The following is a 15,955-nucleotide window of genomic DNA, read 5'->3' as shown; positions in this document are numbered from 1 at the left end:
TCGTCTCCGACGCATCTGCTCTGATGATGCTACCTTCCATGACGGTGCTTCTGATATGACCTCCTTTTTCCTCAACCGAGGATTTCCCCCCACTGTGGTTGACAGGGCCCTCAACCGTCTCCGGCCTATTCCCCGCACCTCTACCCTCACCCCTTCCCCTCCCTCCCAGAACCGTGATAGGGTTCCCCTTGTCCTCACTTTCCACCCCATCAGCCTCCATATCCAAAGGATCATCCTCCGCCATTTCCGCCACCTCCAGCGTGATGCCACTACCAGTCGCATTTTCCCCTCCATTGCCCTGTCAGCATTCCGAAGGGATCGTTCCCTCCGCGACACCCTGGTCCACTCCTCCATTACCCCCACCACCTCGTCCCCTTCCCATGGCACCTTCCCCTGCAATCGCAGGAGGTGCCCATTTACCTCCTCTCGCCTCACTATCCCAGGCCCCAAACGCTCCTTTCAGGTGAAGCAGCGATTTACTTGTACTTCTTTCAATGTAGTATACTGTATTCGCTGCTCACAGTGTGGTCTCCTCTACATTGGGGAGACCAAGTGCAGACTGGGTATCCACTTTGCGGAACATCTCCACTCAGTCCGCAAGCAGGACCCGGAGCTTCCGGTTGCTTGCCATTTCAACACTCCCCCCTGCTCTCATGCTCACATCTCTGTCCTGGGATTGCTGCAGTGTTCCAGTGAACATCAATGCAAGCTCGAGGAACAGCATCTCATCTACCGATTAGGCACACTACAGCCTGCCGGACTGAACATTGAGTTCAATAATTTCAGAGCATGACAGCCCTCCATTTTACTTTCATTTTTAGTTATTTTTTCTTCTTTTTTTTTTACATTCTTTTTTACATTTTTTACAATCTTTTTTTTTTGCATTTAATTCATTTCATCTTAGTTTGTTCAGTTTGCTTACCCACTGTTTTTTTTCAGGTTTGCACTGGCTGCTGTTCAATATTCAGTGCATTAATACCTAATCTGTACTAATGCTTTGTCTTTCAACACACCATTAACATATTGTTTGCCTTTGCTCCATGGCCTTTTGGTCAGCTATGTGGCCTTGTCCAATCTACATCTTCTCCTTTGTTATCTCTTGCCCCACCCCCACCTCACTTTCTTATAACCTGTGACTTTTCTAATATTTGTCAGTTCCGAAGAAGGGTCACTGACCCGAAATGTTAACTCTGCTTCTCTTTTCACAGATGCTGCCAGACCCGCTGAGTGGTTCCAGCATTTCTTGTTTTTATTTTATATTATATTATCTAAGGGAGTGGGACTAATTGGATAGCCCCTTTAAAGAAGCACACCAGGCCGTATGGCCTTCTTCTGTGCTGTATGTTTCTATGAGTGAAGTCTTACTGCCTTAGTTTTTAAATGCAGGCCGGGACCATTTCCAGGTCCTGACCCCAATGATTTATGAGGTCCACTTGCCTGCATGATCTTCACGGAGGCGCCAATTAACAAACCATCTCCGGGGCCCCATCCAATTAAGGACAGCAGGTGGGCTGCACGGGTGGAAGAGCCAATGCGAGCGACCAAGGCTCTGGGCGGCCAGCAGCCCCATTGGGAGAGGTTCTAAAAAAGGTTAAAATAAGAGTGGCCCCACAGGTACCAGGCCATCATTGTGGAGGGGGAGCACCTCGAACGGGATGGCCTGCAGCCGCAGCTGTGGCCCTCTGACACTCATGGCTCTGGGGGTGGAGGGGATTTAAAGGAGGCCTTGTTAGACCTTGACCTGTCCCTGGGAGGCCACCTTCAGCCATCAGGAAATCCTGATGGCATGACCAATCTGCCCCCAAGTGGCCATTTAATTGCCAATAATTGGCTACACTCCACTACCAAATGGGTAGCCAGTTCTGGTTTGACCCCGCCTCCGGAAAAATCACTCATAGGCAGGATGTGCACCTTTATAAAACTGCCCCCACCCCTCCCAAAGCTACCTCCACATGGCTGATAAGATTCCGCTCCACGATTCATACTCCCCGTGGAATCTATTTTATTGTCACATTGGATTCCAGGAGCCCTGGCTAGAACAGCATAAAATATCTGTCTGACAGCAGTAACTGTGCATAATCCTGTTGTCCATAGACATGTTAAGGGAGGTGACACATTTATTAACAATATATTTAGCCCACTTGGTGTTTTTTAATCTACATGGTGTTGTAATATATCATTAAGAATGTATAAATTTCATTAGAACAAGGCTAGTAAATTGAATTGTCCCCTTTTACTTTACAGCCAATTTTTGTCTAACATTTATGGTTGATTGTTTTCAACTACATGTTGTATGTTTCATGAGATTTTCTTTCTTTTTGTCTTCTGCATGTTATTCATTTTTCTTCTCTTTCCATACTGCATCTCATTTTGGATGTAGCAAGCAAGGGTGTCTGACTAGTGTGTCTAAACTGAATAAAACTGCTAAAAGGTGAGGTTACCTTGAACTCAGTGGAAATAGAAAGTTGTACAGAGTGCTTTGCTAATGCACGTATCTCTTTTTCCACATTTCTCAGCACCCTTACCTAAGTACAAAGGGAGTACCTAGAAAGTGCAGCAATTACATTTGGGTACTTTTCATTGCATCTGAAATAACTAAAAAAAGTCGACTGGACTAAATGAAGAGGTGCTAAACTGAGCTTTACGGGGAACCATGGACATTTTCCGTGTTAGCAATGTTAATTGTCAACCTGTTATTTAAGTTGAACAGGACTGGAGGGGAAAATGCATCAAACATGCCATGCCCTCAAATAGCATCTTCCCATATCAGCAGCACACTGCACTGGAGGAGGGCCTTTAATTTACCTTAACCTGAAGTGTATGCTTTAGATCATCATTCGGGATCCCATTATGGGTCCCGGTGATAAATCTAAAGAATTCCTTCTGTTATCTCAGTGGCAGTGGTGCATTTTTGAATTGATTTATTTCATTAAACTGGATTATAAGTATTATTTGCTTTTTTTAGGCTATTGAATAGACCAGAATTCAATTATTATTTCCACTCATACATAGTGATTCAGAATATGTCACAGTAAAGCTGCGCTTTTTTTCAAAATTATTTTACACCGATAAATAATAATATTCTTGAGCAATGAAAATTAGCATAAGGCACTCCCAGAAGTAGAAATTAAGAGTGCTGTAGGTACAGACTTGACATGCAAGTGATCAGAGAGGTTTTTATTGAAAAGGCATTAGCTTTTGCAGAAGACCATGCATTGCTTTATTTTTGCACATGAACACTTAATTCCTCCGATGGGAAATATACCTGCTGCTGATTCTGCTCTGGTCCTTTTTTCATTTGTTTGTAGAATCCCATTACTGGAAGCTGTAGTATGCGCTTAATGGTATAAAAGTGCAAATCTCAGCAATTTAAAGCTGCTATATAATCACTGGAAGTTTTACTAAATGCAATTCTGGGTTTCCAATGGAACATTTTTTCCTTCTTGTTTTACTAGCTATTGTATCACTGACTAGAAGATATTTTTGGTGAGAGTGGATCTCAGGAAAATGTGTGGAAAATGATTTCCACACAGATTTTCACTTTTCTTCACTTTACCATAGTAGCTGGTATTAGAGATGCAGTAAATGACCTTCTATGTGGCAGCTGATACAATAGAAATGGAGAGTTTATATTATACACTGAATGAACTTAATCATCATTTCATGCTCTTTAGACACTCCAGAAAAATCTCACAAGTTCTTCGGTAAATGATTTTAAGTGTATTATGTAACAGGAATAACAGATAAAAGTACATCAGTTAATTATTCCAATATTTCATTCAAGCTAGCTGGATGATTATCTTCAAACTTCATCTGTATAGTGATTAGAAACGCATGTGCAACAAGCTAGTAATATTTTGCCTGATACGTCATAGGACTCTGTGGCAGGGTAAAATGTTCTCCCTACAAGTGAGGGACAATAACCTGCCTCATAAAGTACATCATCCAGTTTCCCTCCAATACTCTGTTTTCTTTCAGGAAATTTTTTAAGAAAAAGGGTACTTTGTTGTTGGGTAGTTCTGGTGGAAATTGGTGGGGAGCATAGAACATGTTGTGCAGGATGTAATGCTGAGTATTTTGTGCTATAAGTGATAAAAATAAAGTGTGTAATGGCTGTTGCCGGCTACAGTAGATGTAGTGATGTGACGCTGTTCACTTTTTAATGCTTTTGTGAGTCAGAAATTTTCACTTCACTGCAGTTATACAGGGCCTTGTTGAGACCACATCTGGAGTATTGTGTGCAGTTTTGGTCTCCTTATCTGAGGAAGAATGTTCTTGCCACGGAGGGAGATTTACTAGGCTGATTCCTGGGATGGCAGGATTGACGTATGTGGAGAGATTAGGCCGACTAGGACTATATTCACTGGAGTTTAGAAGAATGAGAGGGGATCTCATAGAAACCTGTAAAATTCTAACAGGACTAGACAGGCTAGATGCAGGGAGGATGTTCCTGATGGCTGGGGAGTCCAGAACCAGGGGTCACAGTCACAGGATACAGGGTATGCCATTTAGAACCGAGATGAGGAGAAATTTCTTCACTCAGAGGATGGTGAACCTGTGGAATTCTCTACCGCAGAAGGCAGTGGAGGCCAAGTCATTAAATATATTCAAGAAGGAGATAGATATATTTCTTAATGCCAAAGGGAGCAAGGGATATGGGGAGAAAGCGGGAACAGGATACTGAATTAGACGATCAGCCATGATCTTTTTTGAATGGCGGAGCAGGCCGAAGGGCCGAATGGCCTACTCCTGCTCCTATTTTCTATGTTCATGTTCACACTGGAATATTGCAACTTCTGTCTATCCCACTGAAAGATCCACACAACCATTGTCTAAACAAATATATTGACTTTGTTTTTCTTATTTACGATATTTATTTTCTCTTTCTTATGTACAAATTTTCTTTTTCAATTTCCACTCACTCCCGTTTTTCTTTAGGAGAACAACTCTAAATTAGAGTATTGTGTGCAGTTCTGGTCTTCGTGATATAAAAAATATGTAAACACACTCAGAAGGTGCAAAAAAGATTTACAAGGATGATACCTGAACCATGAGGAACCTGTCAGAAAAAGATGAGCAGGCTGGGTCTCTTTTCTCTTGTGACGAAAAGGTTGTGGGGTGACCTAATAGAGGTTTTTAAAATTATGAAAGGTTTGATAGAGTGGACACAGAGAGAATGTTTCCACTTGGGAGGAAGAACAGAATTGGAGGCCATCAGTAGAAGATAGTCACCAAGAAATCAAATAGGGAATTCAGAAGAAACTTTTTTAACCAGAGAGTGGCGAGAATGTGGAACTTGCTACCACAGGAAGTAGTTGAGGCATTTAAGGGGAAGCTCAATAAGAATATGAGGGAGAAGGGAATAGAGGATAATGCTGATAGAGTTAGATAAGAAAGGATGGGAGGAGGCTTGAGAGGGCTATAAACGCTGGCATGGACTCATTCGGCTGAATGGCCTGTTTCTGTGCAGTAAATTCTATGTAATTCCATGTAACTTGATTCATTTATAGACACATTAACAAAACTTAGTGACATAATTTTCTCTTTTTCTTTATTTTTCACCATTTTAATGTTGTTTAAGCCTGTGGAATGCTACTTTTTCATATCTCTGTTCTTAGTGTCAGCTGTGGCTCAGTTGGTCGCACTCTTACCTCTGACTTATGAGGTCCAGGGATCAAAACCCACTCCGGACCTGAGTACAAAAATCAAGGCTGACACTCCAGTGCAGTACTGAGGGGGTGGTGCCTTTCAGATAAGATGTTAAACCAAGGCCTGGTCTGCCTGCTTGGGTAGATCCCATGGCACTGTTCTGAAGAAGAGCAGGGGAGTTAGCCCCTGTGTCCTGGCCAATATTTATCCTTCAATCAACATCACAGAAACAGATTATCTGGTCATTATCACATTGCTGTTTGTGGGTGTTTGCTGTGCATATATTGGCTGCCGTGTTTCCTACTTTACAACAGTGACTACACTTCAAAAGTACTTCATTGGCTGTAAAGCACTTTGAGACCTCCAGGATATAAATGCAAGTCTTTCTTTCGTGTGGGCATCAAATGCTTCCCAGTCTGGTGCTGCATATTTCAGATGCAAATTAAGCATTTTCCTTTCGGCCCCAAAACTACATTGTAACTCTAGACCCAGAAGATTGGCCCTACTCATCCACTATTACATTCCCATTTCTAAATCTCTTATGGCTTCTTTGAGTGAGACTGCCAGTTTAATGTGATTCAGTAATGAAGAGGAACCTGTTCTGTGCTTCAGACTCGTGCCACATAGGTCCTTGATCAAGAGTTTCCAAACTCATTCCACCAACACCTTGAAATTCAAATTCCTCCATACCTCACAGCTTCCCAACCCTGTAACCTCCTCCAGCCCTGCAACCCTTCAAGAACTCTGCTTTCTGCCAACTCTGGTCTCTTGTGCATACCCCACTTCCTTGGCTCCACCGTTGATAGTCGTGCCTTCAGCCATCTAAACCCTAAGCTCTGGAATTCCCTTCTCAAACCTTTTTCCCTCTCCACTTTTAAGAATCTCTTTAAAGCCTACCTCTTTGACCAAGCATTTGGTCACTGACCTAATGCCCCTTTCCTTGCCTTGGTGTCACTTTTTGTCTAATGCCATCCCTCTCGAGCATCATGGGAAATTTTACGGTGTTAAAGCATTGCAAGTTGATGTTGTCGAGGACCCTTACAAAGATTGCTTTCATCCTGCCAGTCTGGGCTGGATTTAAATCAGGCTAACCACAAATGAAAAGACAATGCTAAACCCCATGACATGACACATATATTCCCTCACTCGCTTTATTTTATCTCAACTATTTAACATTCAACAAAGAATGATTTATGGGTGGTAGAAATTTCTATGGGAAAAAAAGGTCACCACAATGTGCTAAATTGTATATGGTAGAGCTAGAATAAAGGCTTCTCTCTCAGTGCACAGATAGTTCTGTGGTGTGCTGGAGGTACACAGATCATCTGCTTCTCACCTGGACAGCAAGTGAAGAAGAATGACATGTACTTTGTCATTGTCTTTTGCTAATAACAAGCTATGAATAGAAAATCTAATAGAAACAAATTACTTCCTCAACGTGAATACAATCAGTAAAGAAGGCAAGATTAGAATCAATGTTCAGATAAAACTAAAAAGCCCACTTCAGCAACCAAGATAATTCCAGCCAAGCCACATTAAAAAGGCCAGAATTCCAAAACATTCATATGCCTACAGAGAATGTGTTCTGAAAAGGAATACCCAGGTTCGACCAATTGGTCAACTGCACACATTGAGCTGAAGTTAGTTAAACCATCCCAGCGGTGGACCCTGAAGTGGGTGCCATCGGCGCACATCGCATCTATGGCCGGCCCACTGCAATTATATGGCGGGAAGCCAATTATCATGATGGAAGAATGTGACAGTGGCGAGGTCCGAGGCGCTGATTATGGCGCTAGATGACTCCAGAGCGGGTGCTGGCACCATATTTAAAGCCCTACCATCCCTGCTTGCATTGATGCCTTTGAGTGATTTACTCTTTGCTGATTTCTGTTGAACCCGGTGTTGTTGTAATTCCTGGACCATGCCCACCCCCCACATCCCCGGAGAAGGACACCTCAGGATGGCAGAGGCAAGACACTGGGTAGCTCCCTGGAGTTCTCCTCCAGGCTGCGAGGGAAAGGCGGGAGGTCCTCTTCCCCAGGGATGGCAAGAGAAGGTCCTCCCACCTGACCAAGCAAGCCTGGGTGGAGATTACAAAGGAGGTCAGCGGCCGTGGGGTCACCTCTGCCCACCCCCCCAATATGGGTGCAGTGCAGGAAGAGTCAATGGCTCCCTTTATCCTGCCAAGGTGAGGGCTCCACACCTCTCTCCTCTTTGGGACCTGTATGTGGATATAGCACGACATGGGGAGGGAGGCACCACAAAGGCACTGGCAAAGGGGTTTAGACATCATCACATCCTGCCAGATGCATGGCTGCATCTCAGCCACAGGCCACCTTCTTCCACAGCTCAACCCTATCACCTCCCCTGAAAGTGGACATGGGGATGAGCCATATAGGAAAGCCCAGCAGGGGATGAGCAGCTGCCACTAGCAGAACTGTTCTCTTGCTCTTTCTGTGAAGTATAACTATCTCCCTCTTTCCACTTGCAGGAAAAGCAGGTCAATAACAGCAGGGAGACCTCAAGGGCTGGCACAGCAATTCCAGACATCTGGCCTCCTTGATGGCTGAGGAGTTAACGGGGATCCAGGGCAATCATTCAAGAGTGGATGGTGAGAATAGAGTTTCCATGCAAAAGTGAGGATTGTCTTCATTCGACATCCAACACACTTCTGGAGATCCACACCTCATATGGCTGGCATGACAAAATCTGCAATGCCAAACACACACATGTTTGTGTTCTCTTAAGTAGGTTGGCAACCGCAGGAGACTCCAACTGAAGGGGGACAGCTGTCCACCTCTGAGGAGGAGCAATTGGAGGAGGCACCATCTCTCCTGCACCTTTCACCAGCGCAGATACTTTCACCTTGGTGGGTTTGCATTTGGCCTTAGAATCAAGCTTACAAGCTGGTGAGAGCACTGCACACGTGCCCAAGCAGCTGGCTCAGCCTATGACAGCCAAGACCTCTGACAGTCAGAGGACTGTGGGTGTCCAGGCCCATGCTGAGCCCCAGGCTGATGATGAGCCTCTGGTGTTGACAGCACAGGGAATGTTGGAGTTGCAGAGAGAGGTAAGGCAACATTTGGCGGAGCTACCAGAGGCCATGTGCAGCCATGAGTGGACGATGGAGGAGTCCATCCATGACATGAGTGCTGCCATGTCTCAGGTATGTGAGCACAGGCTTCCTCCATTGAGAGGTTGGTGATCCTCATGGAGAGCCAGATCCCACAGATGCATGCAGACCTGCACACCATCGCCTTGGCCATGAGCTCAACGCAGCAATGGCAAGTCGAGAGAAGGACGAGGTGCCTGGGGTCTTCTCCAGGTCCTCATCCTTCTCTGGTCAGCAGGGAGGTGCAAGTGAGTCTTGAAAGGGAGGAGGAGAGGCTGACCTCCACAGTTGAGTGCTCCCTTCAGGGAACTCTGAGTGTGGACACCAGCTCCTCAGCCCCCCTGCCAGTGAGCCCATCCCAAGTAGCTGCAACGCCTAAGGAGAGTCCTGCACCTGTGCAGGAAACCCTCAGGCAGCTGGGGCCGCCAGGCCTCAGGCAGCCAGAGGACGGCCATCAAAGTCATCCCAGATCAAGGAGCAACATGATCAGCAGGCTGCCTCCAGCCCAGTTACTAGCGTAGGGGTCACACCTTGAGAAGCATTTGAAAACATATAAAGAAAATCATCTAGATACACTTGGGGTTCCATGGGTATCTGATATATGCCATTTGTCTGTGTTATAAAGTTTTATTGTTATTGACGAGCACATTCATTGTGGAAAATACTTATACTTTCATGCCTTAATTGTGAGATACTGACTTCATCCTTCTCCCATATTGAGCCCTCTTTTGGTAAGAGTCTCATGTGGGCCAGAGAGTGTGGTTAAGCTGGGGTTAGGCACGGAACGCAAATAGAAAGTAGGCGAAAGACTGCATGCTTTGAGATGAGTCTTTATTGAGTTCACTCTGAGAGGCCATCATGGTGGCTGGGAGCGGGTAAGTAAGAGACTGTCTCTTGCCTCCCTGGCCCATCGCTCAATGTGCCTGGCCTCTGTTGCAAGGGCTTCAACATCCAGTGCTGCCTACTCATTAGCCTCCTCCACATACTCCTCCTCGGTTGAGAAGTGGCGATCAATCAGGTCCTCATTATGCAAGGCCTCCCCCTTCTGCAGTGCTAGATTGTGCAGAATACAGCAGACCCCACCATGACATGCGAGACCCTCGCTGGAGCATACTGCAGGGCTCTACCAGATCAGTCCAGGCACCAGAATCTCATCTTCAATAGCCTAATGGTCTGCTCGATGATCACTCAGGTGGAGTTGTGGCAAGTATAGTACCTCTCCTCCGCTGCAGTCAAGGGTTCCTCACAGGTGTCAGTAGCCATGTCTTCAATGGGTAGCCCTTGTCCCCTAGAGTCCATCCCTGAAGGCGGGCAGGGAGCCTGAAAAGCTTTGGCACCTGGGACTGTCAAAGTATGTAGGCATCGTGGCTGCTTCTTGGAAAGCGGGCACACACCTGCAGGAAATGCTTTCGGTGGTCGCAGACCTGTTGAATGTTGATTGAATGAAAGCCCTTCCCGTTGATGAAGGCAGCTGGCTGGTCTTTTGCAGCCTTGATGGCCACATGTGTGCAATCAATCACACCTGGGGGAGTCCAGCGATGGCCACAAGGCCCTCGACTGTCAGGGTTGGTCCGCTAGCACACATAGTCGCCGGCCCTCTCGAACAGGACATTGGTCACCTCCTTGATGCAGCGGTGGGCCTCTGCGTGGGAGACCCCGCATATGTCCCAGTGGATCCCTGGAAAGATCCAGACGTGTAAAAGTTAAGTGCCACGATGATCTTTAGGACCGCCGGCGTAGGGTAACCACCGAATCCCATAGCTTGCACCTCATCCTACAGCATGATGCATAAGTCAATGATGGCCTCCCTTGAGAGCTGCAGTCTTCACTAACACTGCTGGGGAGGCAGTGGCGTAGCGTCAATGTCACTAGACTAGTAATCCAGAGCCCAGTCTAATGCTCTGGGGTCATGGGTTTGAATCCCACCACAGCAGATGATAAAATTTGAACTCAAAACAAATTCATCTTTGTATCAGAGCAGAGTTTTTTGACTCTTCACCTATACTCTTGACACATTGTAGAAAAAATTTGAAAAATTAGCCACAAACATGGTAGAAACGCACAGAATATCCTTGAAATTCTTATGGTTCTTTTTAAGATATATTCTTTTAAAATATTAATCAGCTTTTTTTTTAATGGTAGCAAATACTGAATGTTAATTTTGATTTGAAGAAAAATCTGAAAAAGGCAGCCATGTGATTGAAAAACAATGCATTTGAAATGAGTAGATGGTTCTCAATATAAATATAACTGCAGCAAAGCCAGCAACGTTTTGAACCATTGAACCATTTTTTAACCTAGTGCTGTGAAGAGAAGCAACTCTTCTGAGCGTGTGTCATCAGCTGCACGAAGAGAGAGCTTTGGAGAGTCAAAGAACAGCAGGACCCGCACTGGGTCAACTAGCAGTGGTTCCAGTGGGAAAAAGACCAGCGAAAGGTAAATTAAAGTGCTTATTTACATTTTTAAAGATTTCTACACTGTCCGTAATGTTTAATGGTGTTATCTTGCCAGGGAATGAAGGATTAACATGTTATGTATGCCTGTCAAGTTAGCAGGTAGAACAGCTGGAAAAGCCAACTGTTCATGTCCCCTTCCTTTAGATTTCAAACGGCTTCACTAGAACGAAACCTGTTGACATATGAGGATTTACTAATCTCTTCAGTGTGCAGCTACAAAGTAGCATAGGGTGTTACCCCGACGAAGCAGGGGCAAATTTTAAAAACTTCAAATGTGTTTTATCAAAATAGCTGTTATGAGTGTTACATTTTGATCTCTAACAGGGCCGTTACCCTGCACAATTTGAATTGTTATGAAGTGATTTCAATTTGTAGGGACACTAAATAAAGTTAAACTGGTTCAGGTTAGGTTTCGATTTCTGCTGTGAGACCATCTTGAGGAGATAATCTTGCACTGATTGAAGTTGAAACTATTTGACATGAAGCCAGTATTGAACATCAACCTCAACTTGTGTCCTTTGCCCCTGTGAGGCTGATGAGGCTTAAGTAGCTGAATTGACTGAGTGTTCCATGTGTCAGTGTTCTGGATGATGGCCTGCAGATGGTGTTGTGACGGCTGTTGTAGGTGGTTCCAAATCAGCTCAACAATTTTAAAATGAACTACTGTATTTTTTTAGACTATAAAATAACTGTATTCTATTAATACAAGCAATCTATGTAAGAGGTACTGACACTGATGTAGAGATTCAGTCGAATATTATTTCTTTCACAGTAAACCCAAGGATCCTCTCTTTAATGCAGGTGAGTAGCTATAAAAAATATTCCTTTTCAATACTAGGTTTCTGAAGTATTCATTTAGACTCTCAAAAATTGTATCATTGTTGCTTTTCGTGCTTTACATCCTTTCCTCATTTGATTTTCTTGCTTTTTAAAATGAAAACTTCTGGCTTTCATTTTCCTAAATTCTCAAATGCCTAATTTTGGAAAGCAAGGGATAGGAATGCGATCAGAATACCACAGTAGTGTGTCATCCACATCAGGCATTCATAAAAATGCTGAGATAGAAACCATGTGGGACCTACAGACTGAAGATGACACACAGGTTTTGTGTTGAATAACGATTGAGTCATAATGTGATTCTCAGACAATATATCCATTTACTTTACTTAATAAATTTTTGAAAGAGGATTTCTATCAAGCAATGGAGTATGTGTTTTTGAGATTTGCTGTATTCCTGTCTCCCCCTTCCCATTCACCCACCCACCCTTTCAGGAGCCATGTATCTTCATTTATCTTCTTCAACTAGGATGTCCTTTGGACCAGTGTTGCCAACACTATGTCATGTATAGTCATTAGGAGGTCCAGTTCTAAAGCATAAGGATCATCCTGGTTTTCTTACCTCTTTCCTCTTCCCTGTCCCCAAAAATGGAATAAACTATGGGCTGGACTTTACTGACCACCGCCCCCCACGCAACGCCAGGGGTCGTGGCGGGGGTGGGCCCGGAAAATGCCTCCGGGAGAGGCCCACCATGGGCCTTGACACCGGGAAGGCCCGGCCCCATATTGCTGACGGCGGTGAGGCCTCATGGCGGCCCCCCTGCCGCTTGGTGGCGGGCTCAAAATTTAAATATGTTAATTTATTTAAAGTATTGAAATAAATAATTACCTGCTCCCGCCATCAGTCCCGGTACAATATACGTGCCGGTGGTCAACACTCTCAGGCCTTCGGATCTCTGTCCGGAGATCCAATGCTGGACACTGGTGGGGAGGGGGAATCAGGTAAATATTTCAGTGTGAGGTGTGTGGGGGGGTGGGGGGAAGAGGAGTCAAAGCAATCCGATTGGTTTAGGGGATAGTAGGAAGGGGTTGAAGGTAAAAGTTCATAAACTTTGGGGAGGAAAGGTCAGGTATGGACGGTAAGTATTTTTGGGGGGGGGTAGAGGGCAAGGAATGAACTGTATGGTCATTGGAGGGGGGGGGGAGAGAAGGGCGAGAAACATTACGTTAATTTTTTCAATAAAATTTAAAAGATCTATAACTTTAAAACTGTAAATGAAATTGAAGGACTTGAAGCCCTTTAGAAATAGCGTCAGGCACCTGCGCAATGGTGCCTGACGCTGTTGCCAGAGACAAACCACCCGCCCCCTCCATGTCATCGGGGGTGGGGGTGGGGGCGGGGGGCGCAGTCTTTCCCAGCCATGTAAATGAGCCACCGCGTTTATTATCGCAGCTGCTCCATGGAGTAAAGCCTGCGAGTGCGGGCTGCCATCTTTGAAGCTCGCCACCGAGCTTGTAAAATGCAGCCCATTGGGTCTTCATGGTGCCTCTCATAGTAAGGGATAGGGTCAATTGGATTGGTATTCCTATGAAATGACTGCCTTGACTGCCACCTAACCGGGTTGTTGTTGGAGATACTGTTCTGATCTATAAAATCAGATCATTAGGCAGCTTAAATGGGTTTCACATTCTGTTTTAAAAGGACATAGATCTTCAATAATAGTCATTTTTTTCCTGCACAAAAATGTAAGTAAGTGATACCACTCTGGATATAGAAACTCCCTTATGATGAAATGCTTATGTAAGTTACAAAACTAAGGGCGAATTTTCTTTTGCCCTGCTCCCAAATAGTGCACACAAAATAGGTGCAATGTAGATGGAAATATGGGCACAAATACATTGTTCCCATTTTGTTCCTGAGCTACACTTGAACTTCCTCTAACTTTTCTGGTTCCTGCCCGTCACTGCACTTGGAAAGGGTGCAGCAATGTAACTTCCATGCAAATGAATGTCAGAGGATTTTGTCCCCAAATTTGCTTTAATAATGCCAATTGCACATCAGGGACAAACAGCCCCCATAAAACCTGGCATGACTTATTTCTGTACTGCTGTTTAAATGCTACCAATTTTAAGGAACAGTTTTAGTTTTATTCGTTCCTGGAATGTGGCCGTCACTGGCTAGACCAGCATTTATTGCCCATTAATAATTGCCCTTGAGAAGGTGGTGGTGAACCGCCTTCTTGAACCACTGCAGTCCATGTGGTGTAGGTATACCCACAGTGCTGTTAGGAAGGGAGTTCCAGGATTTTGACCCAATTGGTATTGTCAAGATAGATCTTTAATTTTAACTTTATAAATATAAAATAGTTTTGCTTCAAGATTTACTTCAAAGTGCTGAGAGTATTCAACACTTAGTGATAGAGGCTGTGGTCGGTTATGTACCACCCTCCCCCTCCTCCACCTTTTTAGCAATATGGCTTATTTATTGGTTGTTGAGGGGAAATGAATATATGCACCCCATGGCAGCTGCTGAAGTAATTTGTATAGCCCTCTCCTGAGTCACTTACAATTGTTTCTCCACATAGCATCTCACAGAGGCTCTGAACCAAGGTACTGGGTTCAAGCCCCACTCCAGAGATTTGAGCACATAATCCAGGCTAGCACATTAGTGCAGTCGTGATGGGGTGCTGCACTGTTGGAGGTGCTGTCTTTCAGATGAGATGTTAAACTGATACCCTATCTGCCCACTCCACTCAGATGGATGTAAAAATACCATGGTACTATTCAAAGAAGAGCAGGGGAGTTCTCCCCTGTGTCCTGACCAATATTTATCCATGAAATAACATCACTAAAACAGATTATTTAGTCACATACCTCGTTACTGTTTGTGGGATCTTGTCGTGTGCAACTTGGTTGCCACGTTTTCTACATTACAACAGTGACTACACTTCAAAAGTTCTTCATTGGCTGTAAGGCACTTTAGGACATCCCAAGGTCGTGAAAGACATTATACCAAAGCAAGTTCTGCTCCTTCAGAGTAGGAAACACCCTTCCTCTTGGACATAAACCTGAAATAAAAAGAGAAGCCACACAGTTAAAGCCAACAGCCTTCCAATCCAGCACCATAATTCTTCATACCTGCACTTGTTTCCCCAGCCCCTCGGCCTCCTGCTTGACATTATTGCGCTGCCCTCTTACCAGCTCCCCACATGGTAGACACAGCAACACGGACAAAAGAGCTGAGCTCAAGAGGTGAGGTGAGAGTGACTGCCCTTGACATCAAGGCAGCATTTGACCGAGTATGGCATACAAGAGCCTCAGCAAAACTGAAGTCAATGGGAATCAGGGGGAAAACTCTCCGCTGGTTGGAGTCATACTTAGCACAAAGGAAGATGGTTGTGGTTGTTGGAGGTCAATCATCTGAGCTCCAGGACTTCACTGCAGGAGTTCCTCAGGGTAGTGTCCTAGGTCCAACCATCTTCAGCTGCTTCATCAATGACCTTCCTTCTATCATAAGGTCATGATGATTGCACAATATTCAGCACCATTCGCGACTCCTCAGATACTGAAGCAGCCCGTGTAGAAATGCAGCAAGACCTGGACAATATCCAGGCTTGGGCTGATAAGTGGCAAGTAACATTCGTGCCACACAAGTGCCAGGCAATGACCATCTCCAACAAGAGAGAATCTAACCATCTCCCCTTGACATTCAATGGCATTACGATTGCTGAATTCCCCCACTATCAACATCCTGGGGGTTACCATTGACTAGAAACTGTACCGGAGTAGCCATATAAATACCGTGGCTACAAGAACAGGTCAGAGGCTAGGAATCCTGCGGCGAGTAACTCGCTTCTGTCTCCCCAAAGCCTGTCCAACATCTACAAGGCACAAGTCAGGAGTGTGATGGAATACTCTCCACTTGCCTGGATGGGTGCAGCTCCAACAACACTCAAGAAGC

The 15,955-nt window shown here is 44.8% G+C and overlaps 1 protein-coding gene and 1 long non-coding RNA gene across 7 annotated transcripts in view; one reads left to right on the top strand and one right to left on the bottom strand.

The window, feature by feature from the left end:
- The window catches only part of eml1 (EMAP like 1), a 243,796-nt gene that overhangs the window by 171,744 nt on the left and 56,097 nt on the right, over positions 1-15,955 (top strand). For all 3 annotated transcript variants that reach the window (XM_068038955.1, XM_068038954.1, XM_068038953.1), the window contains exons 4-5: positions 11,063-11,197; positions 11,990-12,018. In XM_068038955.1, the coding sequence (XP_067895056.1) occupies positions 11,063-11,197; positions 11,990-12,018 (164 nt within the window). The remainder of the gene's footprint in view (positions 1-11,062; positions 11,198-11,989; positions 12,019-15,955) is intronic.
- Positions 1-15,955, bottom strand: part of LOC137373720 (uncharacterized) — an 87,907-nt gene that overhangs the window by 21,510 nt on the left and 50,442 nt on the right. For all 4 annotated transcript variants that reach the window (XR_010975678.1, XR_010975676.1, XR_010975675.1 and 1 more), the window contains exon 4: positions 14,869-15,062. This is a non-coding gene — a long non-coding RNA (uncharacterized lncRNA). The remainder of the gene's footprint in view (positions 1-14,868; positions 15,063-15,955) is intronic.

The sequence above is a fragment of the Heterodontus francisci genome, chromosome 9 (assembly GCF_036365525.1).
Source record: "Heterodontus francisci isolate sHetFra1 chromosome 9, sHetFra1.hap1, whole genome shotgun sequence".
Taxonomy (NCBI): domain Eukaryota; kingdom Metazoa; phylum Chordata; class Chondrichthyes; order Heterodontiformes; family Heterodontidae; genus Heterodontus; species Heterodontus francisci.
The sequence above is the reverse complement of the archived record's forward strand: the minus strand, read 5'-3'. Positions and strand labels throughout refer to the sequence as shown.